Source organism: Saccopteryx bilineata, chromosome 2, assembly GCF_036850765.1.
Source record: "Saccopteryx bilineata isolate mSacBil1 chromosome 2, mSacBil1_pri_phased_curated, whole genome shotgun sequence".
Lineage (NCBI taxonomy): Eukaryota > Metazoa > Chordata > Mammalia > Chiroptera > Emballonuridae > Saccopteryx > Saccopteryx bilineata.
Genome location: NC_089491.1, coordinates 152979002 through 153000053, shown reverse-complemented (window position 1 = coordinate 153000053; position 21052 = coordinate 152979002). Strand labels below are relative to the sequence as shown.

At 39.8% G+C, this 21052-nt stretch overlaps 1 protein-coding gene across 2 annotated transcripts in view; it reads right to left on the bottom strand.

Annotated features, from left to right (window-relative positions):
* Positions 1-19774, bottom strand: part of HELB (DNA helicase B) — a 49920-nt gene extending 30146 nt beyond the window's left edge. Inside the window, exons 1-5 of one of the 2 annotated variants that reach the window (XM_066258204.1) lie at positions 19538-19774; positions 17662-18072; positions 8211-8380; positions 4756-5634; positions 235-409 (exon numbers count right to left, since the gene is read on the bottom strand). In XM_066258204.1, coding sequence (XP_066114301.1) covers positions 235-409; positions 4756-5634; positions 8211-8380; positions 17662-18072; positions 19538-19721 — 1819 coding nt within the window. In that variant the 5' untranslated portion in view covers positions 19722-19774. The remainder of the gene's footprint in view (positions 1-234; positions 410-4755; positions 5635-8210; positions 8381-17661; positions 18073-19537) is intronic. The other variant, XM_066258205.1, reaches the window with a different exon arrangement.
* Positions 19775-21052: the final 1278 nt, after the last annotated feature.

Here is a 21052-nt window from a genome sequence, read left to right as displayed (position 1 = left end):
CACAACTCTATTTCACTCATATCCTAGCCTGCTAATATCTGACCAAATCAAAGAACCACCCAAACTGCTAAAGCGAGTGGTCAAATTGAACTAGTGTAGTTTTAGTATGAGCTCTGACAAAGGACTCCCCACCTCTAGGATATGGATATTAAAGCAGTGAAATTGTATAAACAGTCACTTGATGACAATGCTTTGAACTAAAACAGTGAAAATTCCTACAATATTTTAACTTACCAAGGATAATAAGCTTAGAAAGTTTGGAGTGCTCAAGCAATAATTTTAAAACAGATTTGAAGATTCCAACAGATACCAGACTCCCTTCGTCAACAACCAGAACTCGAACCGAAGAAAATTTCCATGGACTGTTCTTGTTCGTTCTTTTCTCCCATAAATAAAAGCTATAATTGACCTACAAGTAAAATATCTAAGTTCAGGTTATAAAATTTACCAAAAAAAAATTACATGTTATTTTAAAACAAAACTCATAAAGTATAGGGAAAGTAGCATAGGGGAAAAGACTAAAGAAATAGAGAACACGGAAGTTACAGATATGAATACACAGAAGACACAGACCAAAGAAATCTGAAATCAAACGAAGATCAAATAATTCAGAAAAGTGCTTTCTAATGACTACTTAGTGCAGGGCTCCCCAAAATACAGCCCCGCAGGCCGCATGTGGCACCCAAAGGCCATTTATCCGGCCCCCGCTGCACTTCTGGGAGGGGCACCTCTTTCATTGGTGGTCAGTGAGAGGAGCACATTGACCATCTCATTAGCCAAAAGCAGGCCCATAGTTCCCATTGAAATACTGGTCAGTTTGTTGATTTAAATTTACTTGTTCTTTATTTTAAATATTGTATTTGTTCCCGTTTTGTTTTTTTACTTTAAAATAAGATATGTGCAGTGTACATAGGGATTTGTTCATAGTTTTTTGTTTGTTTTTTTTGTATTTTTCTGAAGCTGGAAACGGGGAGAGACAGACAGACAGACTCCCGCATGCGCCCGACCGGGATCCACCCGGCATGCCCACCAGGGGGCGACGCTCTGCCCACCAGGGGGCGATGCTCTGCCTATCTGGTGCATCGCTCTGTTGCGACTAGAGCCACTCTAGCGCCTGGGGCAGAGGCCAAGGAGTCATCCCCAGCGCCCGGGCCATCTTTGCTCCAATGGAGCCTTGGCTGCAGGAGGGGAGGAGAGAGACAGAGAAGAAGGAGAGGGGAAGGGGTGGAGAGGCAAATGGGCGCTTCTCCTATGTGCCCTGGCCGGGAATCGAACCCGGGACCTCCGCACGCCAGGCCGACGCTCTACCACTGAGCCAACTGGCCAGGGCCCTTCATAGTTTTTTTTATAGTCCAGCCCTCCAACGGTCTGAGGGACAGTGAACTGGCCCCTGTGTAAAAAGTTTGGGTGCCCCTGACTTAGTGTGTTTAATAAGCTTTGCATATATCACTATTCCACTGAAAAAATTTCAACTCTTCCCTTACTTCTTTTGATGAAAGAAAGTTCCCTATCCTCTTCCATTCCCAAGCAAACCTCTTGACCTCCTGAGCTGACCCAATCTTAAACCCTCCTCTTCTCCCATTATAATACTCTGTACAATACTCTGTCTGCCCTGGAAATCAAGTGCCGCCTTCCCAACCAAACTATGAAAATACCTACTTTTTCTCCAAGTATTCTAAACTCCCTAACTTCCCCAACTTTTAAAAAGACCACTGCCAACAACAAAACAACGAAAAAAAAAATTATTACAGAGGTAAAAATATTTACTATTTAAAATATATAGATGAGGAAAACAATTATAAAGTTACAGCTAGATAATGTTAAATATTTTGGTCTCTATCATTCCAAGAAACCTTTCTTTATTGTAAGTATGCACATAGTGTATACACAGATTTTTTTAATACTACCATATATTTTTTAAATTTTTATTTTTAACTATAGTTTATATTCAATATTAGTTCCAGGTGTACAGCATAGTGGTTAAACAATCATGTACTTTACAAAGTGATTCCCTGTGATATTTCAAGTACCCACCTGGCACTTATATAGTTATTAAAATATTACTGACTACATTCCCTATGCTGTCTTTTACAACCCCATGACTATTCTGTAACTACAAATTTATTTAAGTTTTCTACTGCAACTACATTCAACATGTCTATTGAGTAAAAGCATTCATATTTCTCACCCAAATGCATCTATTCCCTTTTTAAAAATAAAAAAGTTCTCTCAGTGGCCTTGCCTCCCAATAAACATCTGAATCACCACTAATTGTTTCTTTTCTTTTCTTTTATTTACTCTATTAGTTAGAAAGGCCTGACACTTTGCACTGTGTTGTTCGTGCCAACAACTCCATACAGGCTGCACCTATGAGCAACTCGACTCCTCCAATAACCTCCGGCCAGGTTCCCCTACACACTAACACAGATGGGGCTGCCACACAGAATACAAGCCACCCAGCTAAACCCGACTTTCAGATAAACAATAAATGACTTTGAGTATAGGACGCTCAGTGTCATATTTGGCACATATTTATACTTTAAAATTATTTGCATTTTCATGTACTAAGTCTGGTAACTCCAGCTCAAGAATGTAAGTGGCACAAGTGCCACCTCTGGTGCTCTTTCTGTGCCCTTACACTCTCTCTTGAGCCCTAAAGTGACTTCAGGAATGTTCTCCCAGCATCTCAAGCAGATATTTCTTAATGGGTAGTATCTTTACTACCCAGAGTTGGAACATAAAATAAAATTTTGTAAAATTTTTCCAATGATTTTGTGAGAAGGGGCAGATTAGAGAGAGGGAGAGAGAGATGCATCAACTATGTTCCTTAGCTGTTCCATGTAGTTGTATCCTCACTGTTTGCTTCTTGGACGTGCATGACCAGGGGTCAAACCTGCGAGCTCTGGTGTGCCAGGCTGACACGACCACTGAGCCAGCTGGCCACAGCCAAGGTGAAATTTAGTAATAATCTAGCTCTGGCCTCCCCTCTCCTAATTCTACCCTTCAGACTAATCAGACATGAAGGTGTAATGGAAAAAATTCATAAGCCAAAATCAGAAGACCCTTCCACCAATGATCTACACTGAACATCTATTGGTCTATGTTCACTCACGTGACAAATAAAGGTAATGGGCCACGTAATTTCTGAGGTGGCTCATGGCTCTGAAATTATATATAATCTTCCTTAAAACTGCTTTCTTCATTTCCCTCCCTTGCTTAGGAACCTCAATGGCTCCCCAGTAAATCAAAACCACGCTTCTTCGTTAGACTTGAAGGTCTAACATAAATTAGGAAACTACTGCACCGTGCATGAGCAACAAGCTGGAGGGCAGAAATCTGCATTCTGCACCCGGTTAAGATCTTGGGCAAATCGTGTAACACCCCCAAACTTCAACAGGCACTTTCATTAAATGGAAGTAGCGTCACTTACCCATCTCACTGGTTTATAAGAATTTCACAAGATGTCAAAATACAAACCTTAAAGCAGGGGTCCCCAAACTTTTTACACAGGAGGCCAGTTCACTGCCCCTCAGACCATTGGAGGGCCGGACTATAAAAAAAACTATTAGGTTCGTTCCCGGGTTTCAGCACCAAAAAAAAACCCAACAAAAAAACCAACAAAACAAAAAAACCAAAAACAAACAAAAAACAACAACAAAAAACCCCCAAAACTATGAACAAATCCCTATGCACACTGCACATATCTTATTTTAAAGTAAAAAAACAAAACGGGAACAAATACAATATTTAAAATAAAGAACAAATAAATTTAAATCAACAAACTGACCAGTATTTCAATGGGAACTATGGGCCTGCTTTTGGCTAATGAGATGGTCAATGTGCTCCTCTCACTGACCACCAATGAAAGAGGTGCCCCCTCTGGAAATGCGGCGGGGGTGGATAAATGGCCTCAGGGGGCCACATGCGGCCCGCAGTTTGGGGACCCCTGCTTTAAAGCTTAAATTCTCTAAGCTTAGTTTAATTTCCACTATTTTGCAACACAGACTCATTCCAATAGATGCAATCACTTCAAAACCCTTTATATACACTATGATCATTCTCAATGCCTTTCAAAAAGGCCTTTCCTCTAAATATCATTTCCTTTGGAAATCTTCCAATGATTAAGTTCCTTGATCTATAAAATGTAGGTCAGGGCTAGGGGGACCTCTACCACCCTTTACAAGTTTAAAACTGCATGACTCTTTAATTACAGTCAAAACAATCTTTTCATGCATATTAACTCATTTGAAATTTTTATGATGTGACCACTATTAGCCAGGCACTATTGTAAGTAAAGGAGAGAGAGAGAGAACTAAACCAGATGGTCAAAGTCCTTCCTTTCACGGAGCTTTAACTCTACAAAATATATCTTTTCCTTCCAACTCCACTGCTTTTCAAAACATTGTCTGTGGACTATGACATGCACGTAACCAGTCCCAAGGAAAAAGAGAACTTTGTGCCAGCATCTAACTGAGCATACACTTCAGTTCAGCTGCATAAGACTTTCTTAAGGAAAGAAGTAGCACACTGTTTTACATTCTGACACCAGCATCTACCTCACTGCTATCTGGGAACAGTTTACAGACTGTTTGAGTGGCACTGATCATTAGTGATTAGCTACAACGCAGAGATCCAGAGGATACTCAATAAATACCTACTGACTGATGTCAGGAAGAAATTAAAAATAAACTAATTGAATAAAGTTTGTTTTTAAGGCAAATGTTTTCTCTAGAGAAAAAATATAAAAGGTTTTACCTGACAGAGTGTATAAGCACTAAAACCAGTCTTCTCTCTCAGTAACCCAGCTGCTTTCCCTGTAGGTGCAGTAAGTAAAACTTCTATTGCCTTGCCTGCCTTCAACAGACTTTGCTCAGTAAAGGTAATCCACTCTTCTGGTACATCCTGGTCTTGTTCAAAGTCCTCACAAGCTTTTTTTATTTCATGTTCTTCCAACAGCTCTATGTGCTTAAAAAGATGGCTAACAATTGTGGTCTTCCCACAACCACCTTTCCCACTTAGGACTGTCACAGCATTGGAGCAGATCATTTCCAAAGCAGCCACCTGATCCTGGTCCAGCTGATCCTCACTTATTTCTGCATTATCTTCATTTTCACCGTTATCCCATACATGGTCACCACTGTCCTGTGGATTCAGAATATCCTCAGAAGTTTCTAATCTTGTTTCATCAGGTTTGCCGTCATTCGCTGCATCATCGCCTCTTGATTTCTCAGGTTTTTTGGTATGAATAGATGCAAGCACATTTTTGACATTGACATGTAAACGCCATGGAGGCCTCATCATCAGGTCACCTATTAAAGAGGCAATGCCTCTTTCAGCTTGGTAAAGGTCATAAGGAAAGACACAGCCCTTCTTATATGTCACCACATCGATATCCTTTAAAAACTTCAGAGACTGCCAAACATCCTGAAAAGACATCTGGTCTGACAACTGAGAAGTTAAGTCGGCTTCTTCTACATATGTGTGCCCATGTTCTCTACATATGTGCTTCAGTTTGGCATATATTTTTAATGCATTCTTCTCTAAGTCAGTCATCAGCTGGAGAAGAGAATGGCACTGACAAAACGCTGTCCAACTGGCCTCACATTGCAAAAGCTTCAATTCTCTGTAGGTTATCTTTAAGAAAATACAGTTCAAGCTGCTTTATAAAAAGCATAAATGTTGACAAATGTTATTAAAATCACAATGAAAACAATGTTATGTGTTAATAGTTTTTTAAGTCCCAGAAGATATGTTATTTCAACTACATTTGGAGGGAAAAAAACTATGTACCTAATACATCACTAATTGTTGTAACTGACTGCCCTGTGATTAGATATATAATTTTAAATTAAAATTATATTTTCTCAAAGCAACATACATAATTTTAAAAGTCAAATAACACTATGAGATTTACTGCTAAAAATAGGAACCCTCTCAATTACCCTTCCCACGTCTTGTAAAGGCAGCACCTTCTACACTTCCGGTTATTTTTTCTTCCAGAATTCATCTCCACATTTCTCAGTACTGTCTACACTATTCCTTAATTTTATTTTAAATTTTAGGCATTTTAAAATTAAATTTATTGGGGTGATATTGGTTAAAACTATTATATAGTTTTGAAGTGTAAAATCGTATAATACATCATTATACCACTTAAAGTCAAATCTCCTTCCATCACCACATTATTTGACCTTTTACCCTTTACTACCTTCCCCACCGTCCATATTAACTCCCTACTATGTATGGAAAGTCTCTCTCTACAGAAAATCTCTCTTTTATACCATCATCTCCACATATGCTTCTCCCTTTTCTATCTTTGAAAAAAGTTACAATATATACTTTGTTAATGGATTTTGGTTAAATCAGTGTAAACAGGATTCAGATAAGCAACATGATGTACCATGACTGCCTGAACTTTGTGTTAAACTCAGTGTGTGGGGTGAAGTTAAGGACTGCCTCCTTTACTTGGCTTTAGTTTCCTACGTCAACAATTCTGCCCAAATGCTACAAGGGAGCCACAAACTTCCCCCACCAGCGCCATCTTTTTCTCAGAGGCACCCCTTGGAGCTCTCCATACACTTTCATGGGCTGAACTGTGTTTCCCTCAAAAAACGTTGGTATGTTGAAATCTTAATCACTAGTACCTCAGCATATGACCACAGTGAGAGACAGGGTTTTTAAAGAGGTAATTAAGTTAAAATGACATCACTGGGGTGGGCCCTAATCCAATGATTTATGAGAAGATGAGGACTCAGACAACAGAGAGATGACCATGTGAAAACACAGCAAGGCTATAAGCCAAGGAGAGAGACCTCTGAAAAAATTAACCTTGCTGACACCCTGATTTTGGACTTGTGGCCTCCAGAACTGTGAGAAAATAAATTTCGGGTGTATTAGCTACCCAGTCAATATTTGTTATTTCAGTTCTAGCAAATTAATACAATACCTCAGTAAAAGTTTTTATCCTGGACAGTGAACAGTGAAACTTCAAGCCTTTTTTTCCCACTTGACTCCCAAAAGGCTCACTGTTCTGCCTCTCTTCTCTAATGAATAAATATATATAATAATCTCATGTTCCAGAGTCTTATTTTTCAAAGCATATATAAATAACAGTCATTTTATATAGGAAACAAATTCATTCTTCCAGTATTTCTCAAACTATATGGGGAGGGGTATCTGTAAACATTCTTGGGGGTCCAAGAATCACATCAGAATTTTTAGACTGTATTTTCATTTGGAAAACCACCTTTCACCAAGTACTGCCAAAATTTAAGTGCCACATTTGGTTTCCAATGCCACTGGAGCCTCATAGTGCCACTTTACTACTCTTAGTCTTTAATCATAACAGAAGTGAAGTCATTTGTAAACATTTCTGTACCAAATAAAAAGAAATCAAGGCCCTGGTCGGTTGGCTCAGCGGTAGAGCGTCGGCCTAGCGTGCGGAGGACCCGGGTTCGATTCCCGGCCAGGGCACATAGGAGAAGCGCCCATTTGCTTCTCCACCCCTCCGCCGCACTTTCCTCTCTGTCTCTCTCTTCCCCTCCCGCAGCCGAGGCTCCATGGGAGCAAAGATGGCCCGGGCGCTGGGGATGGCTCTGTGGCCTCTGCCTCAGGCGCTAGAGTGGCTCTGGTCGCAACATGGCGACGCCCAGGATGGGCAGAGCATCGCCCCCTGGTGGGCAGAGCGTCGCCCCATGGTGGGCGTGCCGGGTGGATCCCGGTCGGGCGCATGCGGGAGTCTGTCTGACTGTCTCTCCCTGTTTCCAGCTTCAGAAAAATGAAAAAATTTAAAAAAAAAAAAAAAAAAAAAAAAAATCAAATGACATCGTGGTTACCATAAGAAAAATGAAAGGGTTTCAAAAGTTCAAATAGGAAAGCAGGGGACTGAGTTCACAGCAAAACCAATCTGCTAAACTCATAAGAATTTGTGTCTTCAATGAGTTGCAAATGGCAGTTTAAAAAGTCTGTCAAATTAAATTGTATAACTAAGTAATAATTTGAATGGCATTTATTTTGTTTTTCTTTACCAATGTATTGCATAAGATCGAGAGGCATAAAAAGTTTGCATGTAGTTGAACACTCAAAGAAAAATAGATCAACATGAAGATCTATACAAATATTTTTCCTTTGAAAGAGGTGGAAAAATTGTCAAATTTGAGAAATCTTGCCTTATATAAGATTACTAAATGCTAAGCAAATGTTTTACTTACTTTACTAAATCCAAGTTTCCACGGACATGTACCTAAAATCTCTTCTATCTCTTCCAACATCTCTTTAGAACCTGAGCTTATGAGGCGCTTAAAGTGTCGAGGCAGAAGGACCGGAAGGAATTCCATTACTTTTGGAAACTGCAATGCTGTCATTACACTTATAAATGGAACTATAGGATATTAGAAAAGAACAAATCAAAACATACAGATGAGATCATAGAACAACTGATTTAATGGAGAAAGCCAAATCAAAGAGAGATTAATAAATTTACTCTAACCAGTAGGAAAAATGATATAACAGTTTCTTTTGTACTGAGATGGTTTTCATTATATATAACACCCAAATTTGTCCTTAAATGCTTAGAGAACTATTTCTTAGCCATTTGTTTTGCAAACAATCAGAATAAAATTCTTGACTCAATGACACAAAGATGGATTTAAAGATAAATATAAAAAATAATAAGCATATCAACCTTTATAATCATTCTACTGACTGTAATCATGACTTTTTTGTCACTGAAGTCATTCAATGATGTGCTGCCAAATTTATTTGAAATATGTAATGGAAATATGCCATATATGTGAATATCCATATAGCAAAGCATATTAAGAAATTATTTTTAAATCATTATGAACTGAAATTTTTCCAAAATGGATCGCTCATATTCTTGACTTCCTCTTCTGATTTCTTAAATAGAATAACTGACAACTGAATTTTTTCTTAATGACTCAAGGTGATCCTATGGACACAAAAGTCAGGCCCTGGCCGGTTGGCTCAGTGGTAGAGTGTCGGTCTGGCGTGCAGAAGTCCCGGGTTCGATTCCCAGCCAGGGCACACAGGAGAAGCGCCCATCTGCTTCTCCACCCCCCCTCCTTCCTCTCTGTCTCTCTCTTCCCCTCCCGCAGCCAAGGCTCCATTGGAGCAAAAAGATGGCCCGGGTGCTGGGGATGGCTCCTTGGCCTCTGCCCCAGGCACTAGAGTGGCTCTGGTCGCAACAGAGCGACGCCCCGGAGGGGCAGAGCATCGCCCCCTGGTGGGCGTACCGGGTGGATCCTGGTCGGGCACATGCGGGAGTCTGTCTGTCTCTCCCCGTTTCCAGCATTGGAAAAATGCAAAAAAAAAAAAAAAAAGTCAGAGTGAGGGAAGGAATTACAGTTTGAGCTGGAAAAGACCAAAAGGAGCTTACAGATCATTTCATCTAATCTCTTCACATTAAAGATGAGGACCCAGAATGTCAATGACATAAAGCAATATGAAGCACATTTTTATCAAACCAATTTAAAACATTTTAAAACATGAGTCATTAATTATCTCAAATAAAACCACACCTGGTGACGTCAGAGAAATGGCACCGTGAGGAGCGCTACCGATAAATCTCCCCAAAATTTAAACAGGTTCTTCAACCAGAGATAGAAAAATCTATCCTTGGAGCATCTAGAAGTCCCACACACTGAAAACTAAGGTATGATCAAGCGAAAAATTGACTAAATATATAATCAGCCACAAAGGAAATAAGACAGAGAAAGGAACACTCCACCTTCCTCACTAATCTGAGCAAGGGCTGCTTTCACTTGGAACTGAGAGAGAGTGGGGGGGCCTAAGGGGGGCAAAGGGTGTGGAGAGAGCCAGGCTGCAGCACAGACGTCCAAACCAGGCTGTGGCACAGAGGTCCAAGCCAAGGAAACAGCGTGCCTGTGGCAATCCAGCTAACGCCCACGCCAGACCCTGGCAAAGACGGACTAGCGGCAGCCGCCATTAGCCCCGATATCCTGGTTGGCGAGCATGGATAGTGTGCGAGAGGTTCCTCCTAGCGCCCCAGGAGTGGGCGCCCCTGTTCCTGGACAGAGGGGCAAGGTCAGAGGGCTTTGCATGGCCTGTGACCAAAGTCTCGGTGTGGTCCCTGCACCCTAAACAGCGGCGCACGGGGAGTGCACGAAAGCAAACTTCCCTATGCCCAAACTTCTCCTGGCAGGCAGGGTGCCTCACCCAGCCATTCAAGCTAACAGCCCCGGGAAGAAAAAAAATATTCAATACAAAAGCAATGGGTGGGGCACACAAGCAGCTTGCAGTCTGACTTGGGAGCAGATCTGCGGCTCCAATCACTGAAATTAGCTTAACCTACAGTCTGCTCACTTCCCAACTGACCTATGAGGCTCTGACAAGATCTCTCTCCGTTCGTAAGCTAAGACAAGAGGTGTGATATTTTTTAGTGCCTCTTGCTATGCACATGGGGTGGGGACAACTTCTGATTAGCAGAGCTCTCATACTCAGGGCTATATGTTAAAAAGAGGGTCTTAGTAGCTGTTAAGACCTCCTGTTCTGCAAGCAGCGACTAGGGCATCTTCTTCCCAGCCAAAACAGGTTACAAAGTGCGAAAAGCCTGGGGAGAGTGCTCCCACAGAGTGCTGAGGCATACTGGACACACCTGGAGGCGCATAGAAAGGCACCTTGAGAGCAATTGGCTCCCAGCCCCGCCTGATTACGCTGCCAGCTCTGACTGACAGATCCTTACCCAGAGCCCTGCGCTGAGTGGGGATAGAGTGGGGATTTGCCAGCTCTTTGAGTTTCTTACTCTCCAGGCAGAGGCAGCAGCAACCCCATAGCTGGATCATCAGGCTGCTAATTCAGGAAGGAGAGACTAGGAGAAAGGCTCTGGGAAAATGGACTCTCTCATTGTTGGAGTCTGCAAATGCTAACAAGCCTCAAGTGCCAATGAGACTGAAGCCTAATATATAAAATCGCCATAGAGACTTATCAACTACAAATCTCTACCTAAGCATGCTACAGGGGTAGAACCCGAGGTACAGAGTCACTGACCAGGAAGAGGGAAAGGAAAGAAAAAGGAAGAAGATAGCCTCTCAAAATCAAGAAAAATCCTCAGACTTTATAACTTTTTCCACTTTAATTTTCTTTCATCTTCTTGTCTTGATTATTTTCTTTTTCTTCCACCTTGGTCCTTTTATTTTCAGCCCATCTTCTTCTTTCCTCTTCTTGAACTACATTACCCATAAGTGTTACATTTCCCATTTCCTTTCTTTTCTTCTTCCTTTCTCTCTATGAGGTTGCACTCCAAAACCCCTAACTCTCTTTCTCTCTTTTTGTTCTTTTTTTCTTTTCCTTTTTTCGCCTTTCTTTTTTTATCCCTCTATATTAGTTTCTTCTTTTCTCCTTTACTTTTCCTCTCATTCAATCCTCAATCACAAACAAATTATTTTATTTGGGACTCAAATTTTTTCCTTGTGGCTCTTTGCATGTTTTTCACTTCGTTTTTTAACTCATTAGCATTCCTCCCAACCCTGGCTCTCCATTCTATCTAGTTTTTGCTCCATTTAATACAATGGTAATTTTTAAATTTTTTTCCTTTTTCCTGTTTCCCTCTTATCCCTCTCATTATATCTCTTAGTCGACCATCACTTACAAGTAAATCATTTTATTCTTGACCCAAATTTTTTCCTTTTTTGCATTTTGTGGATCCCTACCTCCTTTTTTGCCCCTTTATCACTTCTCCCCAACTCAGGCCCTCCGTTATAGGTAGTTTTTGTTCCATTTAGCACAATATAATTCACAATTCATCACAATTTTTTCTCAAGGAGGAGAGAAGAGGAAGAAAAAGGGAAATAATAAATTTTCTTTAATTTCCCTTTTTTTTTTTACTTTTTATTCTTTATTAATCCTCATTAGTGTTACCAACAAACCTACCCTCAGATGCCATTAAGGAAAAGGAAATCGAATATCATGAATACAAAAGACAGAGATGTAGTACAGATGGATGAGGAAAAATCTATGGAGAAAAAAATTTAATATATTGGAAACCTTGGAGCTAAATGACAGAGAATTTAAAATAGAAATCCTAAAAATACTCAGAGATATACAAGAAAACACAGAAAGGCAATATAGGGAGCTCAGAAAACAACTCAACGAACACAAAGAATATATTACCAAGGAAATTGAAACTATAAAAACAAATCAAACAGGGATGAAAAATTCAATTCATGAACTGAAAAACGAGGTAACAAGCTTAGCTAATAGAACAGGCCAGACAAAAGGTAGGATTAGTGATATAGAAGACAAGCAACTTGAGGCACAACAGAGAGAAGAAGAAAGAGACTCAAAACTTTTTAAAAATGAGATAGCCCTACAAGAATTATCTGACTCCATCAAAAAGACTAACATAAGAATAACAGGTATATTATACGGAGAAGAAAGAAAAAATGGAATGGAGAACATATTCAAACAAATAATAGAACTTCGCAAGTCTGTGGAAAGAACTAAAGCCTCAAATTCAAGAAGCAAACAGAACACCAAGTTTTCTTAACCACAACAAACCTACTCCAAGGCACATCATAATGAAATTGACACAAACCAACAGCAAGGAAAAATTCTCAAGGCAGCCAGGGAAAGGAAGAATACAACATATAAAGGAAGGCCTATTAGATTATCATCGGATTTCTCAGCAGAAACTCTACAAGCTAGAAGAGAGTGGACCCCAATATTTAAAGTCCTGAAAGAGAGGAACTTTCAGCCAAGAATACTATACCCACCAAAGCTATCCTTCAAATCCGAAAGAGAAATAAAAACATTCACAGATACAGAAAAGATGAGGGAATTTTTTATCAGAAAACCCCCACGCCAGGAAATACTAAAGGGGTTTTCCAACCAGATACAAAGAACAAGATAAAACCACAAGTAAAAGCTCCACCAAGAACACAATAAAACCAAATTTAAACTGTGACAACAAGAACAAAAAAAAAGGGGGGACAGGGCAAGGATTAACATTAGCAAAGGACGATGTAGTACAGAAGCATTCATAAGATAGTGTACTACAATGAACATGGTAGATACCCTTTTCATTACTTAATGGTAACCACCCTTGAAAAAACCACCACAGAAGCACATGACTTAAAAAACATAGCAACAGAGGAAAGAAGTATGGAATACAACCAAACAAAAACAAAAAGAGAAGAATCAAACAAGATACAAAAATAACAGAAAGCAATTTATAAAATGGCAATAGGGAACCCACAAGTGTCAATAATTACACTAAATGTAAATGGATTAAACTCACCAATAAAAAGACAGAGTAGCAGAATGAATTAAAAAAGAAAACCCAACTGTATGCTGCCTACAAGAAACACATCTAAGCAACAAGGATTAAAACAAATTCAAAGTGAAAGGCTGAAAAACAATACTCCAAATAACATCCAAAAAAAAAGGTGTAGCAATACTCATATCTGATAATGCTGACTACAAGACAACAAAAGTACTCAGAGACAAAAATGGTCATTTCTTAATTAAGGGGAACTGAATCAGGAAGACATAACAATTCTTAATATATATGCACCAAACCAAGGAGCACTACAATATATAAGACAGCTACTTATTGACCTAAAAACAAAAACGGACAAAAATACAATCATACTTGGAGACCTCAATACACCACTGACGGCTCTACATCGTTCATCCAAACAGAAAATCAATAAAGATATATTGGCCTTAAAACACTAGAGCACCTGGATATGATAGACATCTACAGGACATTTCATCCCAAAGCAAAAGAGTATACATTTTTCTCTAGTGTACATGGAACATTCTCAAGAATTGACCATGTAGGGCCACAAAAAAAATTTATCAGCAAATTCAGAAAAATCGAAATTGTACCAAGCCTATTTTCTAATCATAAAGCCTTAAAACTGGAATGCAACTGCAGAAAAGAGGGAAAAAAACCCACAAAAATGTGGAAACTAAACAACATACTTTTAAAAAATGAATGGGTCAAAGAAGAAATAAGCGCAGAGATCAAAAGATATACACAGACAAGCCCTGGCCAGTTGGCTCAGTGGTAGAGCGTCGACCTGGCGTGCAGGAGTCCCAGGTTCAATTCCCGGCTAGGGCACACAGGAGAAGCGCCCATCTGCTTCTCAGGGGAAGAGGTGGAGAAGCAGAACAAACAAGAGAGAGCCCAAGTAAACCACTTAACCTCACACCTTAAGGAACTAGAAAAAGAAGAACAAAGACGACCCAAAACCAGCTGAAGAAAGGAAATAATAAAAATCAGAGCAGAAATAAATGAAATAGAGAACAGAAAAACTATAGAAAAAAATAATAGAACAAGGAGCTGGTTCTTTGAAAAGATCAACAAAATTGACAAACCCTTGGCAAGACTCACCAAGGAAAAAAGAGTAAGGTCTCATATAAACAAAATCCAAAATGAAACAGGAGAAATCACCACAGACATCATAGATATACAAAGAATTATTGTAGAATATTACGAAAAACTATATGCCACTAAATTCAACAATCTAGAAGAAATGGATAAATTCCTAGAACAATACAACCTTCCTAGACTGAGTCAAGAAGAAACAGAAAGCCTAAGCAGACCAATTAGCAGGGAAGAAATAGAAAAAACTATTAAAAACTTCCCCAAAAATAAAAGTTCAGGCCCAGATGGTTATACTAGTGAATTCTATCAAACATTCAAAGAAGACTTGGCTCCTATTCTACTCAAAGTCTTCCAAAAAACTGAAGAAGCAATACTTCCAAACACATTTTATGAGGTCAACATAACCCTCACACCAAAACCTGGCAAGGATGGCACAAAAAAAAGAAAACTACAGACCAATATCTCTAATGAATACAGATGCTAAAATACTAAACAAAATACTAGCAAATCGAATAAAACAACATATTAAAAAAATAATACATCATGATCAAGTGGGACTCATCCCAGAATCTCAAGGATGGTTCAACATATGTATTAATAAAACGGTGAACATAATACACCATATCAACAAAACAAAGAACAAAAACCACATGATCTTATCAATAGATGCAGAAAAGGCATTTGATAAAATACAACACAACTTTATGTTTAAGACACTCAACAAAATGGGTATAGAAGGAAAATATCTCAACATGATAAAGGCCATATATGATAAACCATCAGCTAACATCATATTAAATGGCATAAAACTGAAGGCTTTCCCCCTTAAATCAGGAACAATACAAGGTTGTCCATTCTCTCCACTCTTATTTAACGTGGTACTAGAGGTTCTAGCCAGAGCAATCAGACAAGATAAAGAAATAAAAGGCATCCATATCGGAAAAGAAGAAGTAAAGGTATCACTTTTTGCAGATGATATGATCCTATATATCAGGGGTCCCCAAACTTTTTACAGGGGGCCAGTTTACTGTCCCTCAGACTGTTGGAGGGCCGGACTATAAAAAAAAAAAAACTATGAACAAATCCCTATGCACACTGCACATATCTTATTTTAAAGTAAAAAAAAACAAAAAACAAAACGGGAACAAATATAATATTTAAAATAAAGAACAAGTAAATTTAAATCAACAAACTGACCAGTATTTCAATGGGAACTATGGGCCTCCTTTCGGTTAATGAGATGGTCAATGTGCTCCTCTCACTGACCACAAATGAAAGGGGTGCCCCTTCCAGAAGTATGGCAGGGGCCAGATAAATGGCCTCAGGGGGCCGCATGCGGCCCGCGGGCCGTAGTTTGGGGACCCCTGCTATATATCGAAAACCCCAAAGACTCCACAAAAAGTTTACTAGGAACAATACAGCAATACAGTAAGGTCGCAGGATACAAAATTAATATACAAAAGTCCATAGCCTTTCTATATGCCACCAGTGAAACGTTAGAAAAACGAACTAAAAAAAAATAATCCACTTCACAATTGCAACAACAACAACAAAAATACCTACGAATAAACATAACAAAGAATGTAAAGGACTTATATAATGAAAACTACAAAGCATTGTTAAGGGAAATCGAAAAAGATACAATGAGATGGAAAAATATTCCTTGTTCTTAGATACAAAGAATAAATATAATGAAAATGGCCATATTACCCAAAGCAATATACAAATTTAATGCAATTCCCATCAAAATTCCAATGACATTTTTTAAAGAAATGGAACAAAAAATCATCAGATTTATATGGAACTATAAAAAACCCCGAAAAGCCAAAGCAATCCTAAAGAAAAAGAATGAAGATGGGGGCATTACAATACCTGACTTCAAACTATATTATAGAGCCACGACAATCAAAACAGCATGGTATTGGCAGAAAAATAGACACTCAGACCAACAGAACAGAATAGAAAGTCCATAAATAAAACCACATATATATAGTCAAATAATTTTCGATAAAGGGGCCAACAACACACAATGGAGAAAAGAAAGCCTCTTCAACAAATGGTGTTGGGAAAACTGGAAAGCCACATGCAAAAGAATGAAACTCGACTACAGTCTGTCCCCTTGTACTAAAATTAATTCAAAATGGATCAAAGACCTAAATATAAGACCTGAAACAATAAAGTACATAGAAGAAGACATAGGTACTAAACTCATGGACCTTGGTTTTAAAGAGCATGTTATGAATTTGACTCCAAAGGCAAGAGAAGTGAAGGCAAAGATAAATGAATGGGACTACATCAGACTAAGAAGTTTCTGCTCAGCAAGAGAAACTGACAACAAAATAAACAGACAGCCAACTAAATGGGAAATGATATTTTCAAACAACAGCTCAGATAAGGGCCTAATATCCAAAATATACAAAGAACTCATAAAACTCAACAACAAACAAACAAACAATCCAATAAAAAAATGGGAAGAGGACATGAACAGACACTTCTCCCAGGAAGAAATACAAATGGCCAGCAGATATATGAAAAGATGCTCATCTTCGTTAGTTATTAGAGCAATGCAAATCAAAACTACAATGAGATACCACCTCACACCTGTTAGATTAGCTATTATCAACAAGACAGGGAATAGCATATGTTGGAAAGGCTGTGGAGAAAAAGGAACCCTCATTCACTGTTGGTGGGAATGTAAAGTAGTACAACCATTATGGAAGAAAGTATGGTGGTTCCTCAAAAAACTGAAACTAGAACTACCTTATGACCTAGCAATCCCTCTACTGGGTATATACCCCCAAAACTCAAAAACATTGATACGTAAAGACACATGCAGCCCCATGTTCATTGCAGCATTGTTCACAGTGGTCAAGACATGGAAACAACCAAAAAGCCCTTCAAAAGATGTGGCACTTATACACTATGGAATACTACTCAGCCATAAGAAATGACACCGGATCATTTACAACAAAATGGTTGGATCTCGATAACATTATACGGAGTGAAATAAGTAAATCAGAAAAAAACAAGAACTACATGATTCTATACATAGGTGGGACATAAAAATGAGACTAAGAGACATGGACAAGAGTGTGGTGGTTAGGGGGGAGGGCACAAAGAAAACTAGAGAGAAGGTGACAGAGGACAATCTGACTTTGGGTGATGAGTATGCAACATAATTGAATGACAAGATAACCTGGACATATTTTCTTTGAACATATGTACCCTGATTTATGAATTTCACCCCATTAAAATTAATAAAAATTAAAAAAAATAAAAACCACACCTACTTGTGTTTTCCATAGGAAGGCACATCTCATAATCTGTCTGGGACTCTTCCTGGTCAGTCTGTTTAAATTGTTTTTTACCATTCCTCTCAAATTCCTTGTAAAAAGTTTTTAATGTTTCTGTAAGATTTTCAAAGTTGAGGTTTTCATAGCTTGATATTTTATTCACCCATGCTAAAAATTTATTTATAATGTCAGTATGGACATTACAGTCTTTAAGAAAGAGGGAACAGATCTGTTCTTGATTTGGTGGTGACATATCAGACTGTAAAAAGTATGATGGAAATCCTTGAGCTTGATAGTTCTTTGTTCCCACAGGCTTCACATGGACCTTCACTCGCCACCAAGGACCCGTTAATGGAAAACGTCCAACCACTTTGTATTTCTCTTGAGTGTTTTCATCGGAAATTACAACTTAAAAAAACAAAGTTAATAGTATACTTTAAAACCTCTCCTCCAATGTTTGTTTTTTTTTTATCAAATCCATCATTCTGTTTATCTACTCACCATTCTCTTTTATCTACCCTTCTCATACATAAACACACACACACATATACAGCATCCTGTACAGACATCTATTAGGGTGTCTATAATTTCACTTACCTGTTTACCTGTCTCCCTCTACTATACTGTAAGCCCTCTAGAATAGGGCATTTCATTCATCTTTGAACTCCAAGAGGTAAGCATGGTGCATGGCAAAATCTGTTCTTCTAAAGGCAGTTCTTCCTCTGCTACTCTGACTTCAGCCAATACTGAACCTCCTGTAGTTTCTAAAAAATATCATGGTCCCTCCCACCTTGGGGACTCTGCATAAGCTGCTCCATCTGCCTTAAATGTTTTGTTCCTTACTGTTTTTCTCATTTACTACAGACCTCAGCTTAACTATCACTTCCTCAGGAAAGCCTTCCCTGAATCTTATGATTATAACCTCTCACAGCACTACTTACGATAGTATTTCTTCTAAGCACGAAGTAATATAGTTCCTTCTGTGATTATTTTTAAAATGGTTGTTTAATTCACTAGACGGTAAGCTCCATTAGGACAGCAACATCATCTTATCTCTCTAGGGTTTTCCAGCAATAAACCCTTGCTTGGAACATGGTAGCCAGTTACTAACACTTTTAGGATAAATGACTTAACCCTCCACAAATACTTTAAAATTCTCTAAACTCGTACTGCCTATTCACAGGTGACTATTTATATTTAAATTAAATAAAATTTTAAAAATTCAGCTCCTCGGTTGCACTAGTTGCATTTCAGGTTCTCAAAAGCTACATGTGGTTAGTGACTATTGTACTGGACAGCGCAAATATAAAACAATGCCATCATCATAGAAAATCGCACTGGACAGCACTGATCTAAACATTAAAATATTCTTAAAAGCAGTCACAAGTATAACTTGTAGTACAGGAAACTACACAAGGGAAACATGGATATCAATATTGTTAACACAAGTTTAATGACTCAATAATGCCTGGAAGGTGTTTCTTGGGTTGTGTGTGTTTTCTACGCAGCTGAAAAATAATCACATATTTGACTCCAGACTGCATTCGGAAATAGTTAAAAGCCCCGATTCCGGGTCTGAATACAGGCTCAACATTCACTGTTATCAATATCCTCGACTATAAAACTACGTCAAAGAGTTGTGAACATTAAATGAGATAACACATGTCAGAGCACAAGCTTAACACACACAGCATTTACTCAAGTCGCTGTTACGAAAGTATCAATAATTACTTAATCCTCAGGAGTACTAAACAGCTAGGCGGGTCTTCCCTAAGGAGGTCTGAACAATGGGAAGCCTCACAGAGCACATGGCCACCCTGGAAAGCAGCTCATTCCCCTGCCGTCCCACCCCTCCAGAAAGGTGCTTCCTCACCACGGAGGCTCCCAGGGAGGCTGCCGGCCTTCATGCCCCCACTGCAGAGCTCCTCGGCATCGACGAACACCGGATCTTCGTCCTCCTCCACATCCTCCATCACATAGGCTTCGCTCTCCTCCGGTTCCTTGGATGGGAGCAGAGGTCCCCGTAGCTCGCGCAAACTCTGACCCAAACAGGCCATAACTCAATTCTCCGAAACAATCCAGAATCCAGAAAACCCGGGCTGGGGACCGATTCATTATCAGCCAATGAGGTGCGCGATTGCAACATGGTCCACTTCCGGGAACGCTTGCGCGCGCGCGGAGGGGTGGGGCTGCATCGAGTCCCCGCCCCCAAGTGGCGGGCGGGGCCGCGGGCTGGAAGGAAAGGGGTGGTGCTATCACTGCTGCGTGGGATGCCCAAACTTGAAGATGCACCAGGTGGACGAACTCAGCCCGCTAGGCAAGGGCAGATGTAACCGCTAGCCCACGACATCTGCTGCGGGGAGAGAATTGCGGAGGAAGCACCTCTAGTGAGCCTAGAGAGCCGGGAAAAGCAAGTCCTTCCCCAACATCCCCAAAACGAAAATTCAGATGCCTTTCATTCAGGACAGTGGGACAGCTGCTAAAGCACCGTATGGCGAATCTAGGATCCTGAGACCCTTCTGGCTGGTCGTGACTGCTTTGGGCCTCCGTTTCCTTAAGGAGTTGAATTTTTGTCATCAAAGGAACACATCTCTAGTCCCCATTTCACCCGCTGTATCTGGATCTAGGGCAGGGACCCAGGGTTCTATCATTTAAGGAAAGTCCCGGGTTGTTTATTTTGATGCTCATCCAGGTTTGGAAACCACTGACTAGATTAAGTGACGTTCAAATTTCTTTTCATCTTTTTCTCAATGAGGATAGCCTGGTCTCCCAAATTTCTTTTAGCTGGTCTCTGCTCACAGGGGACCAAAAAAGCATCTTCTCTTCGCCCAGTGTATGCAGGCGAATGGGGGAAGCAGAGCAGAAGAAAAAGGACTGTGGTTTTAAAGTTATTCTGGTGCCATGATTCTCATACTTGATGGGGACAGTTTTGTTTTGTTTTGTTTTTAAGTGAGAGTTGGGGAGGTAGGGAGGCAGAGAGACAGACTCTACATGCGCTCCGACCGGAAACCACCCTAGCAAGCCCACTGCTATGGGGTGATGCACTGCCCACCTGGGGCTGCTGCTCCGTGGCTCTAATGGGAGCCATTTCAGTGTCTTAGGGGAGGCCATGGAGCCATCCTCAGCACCTGGGGCCAGATTGTTGCAACCATTGGAGCCATGGCTGTAGGAGGGGAAGAAAGAGAAAGAATGAGAAGGGGTTGGGGTGGAGAAGCAGATGGGTGCTTCCCCTGTGTACCCTGACCAGGTAATTGAACCTGGGACTTTCACATGCTGGGCCAATGCTCTACCACTGAGCAAAACAGCCAGAGCCAGGACATTATTTGATAATCATGGTGCTCTTTGAGAAACACTGTAAAATACAATATATTACTATTATGTTTCTATT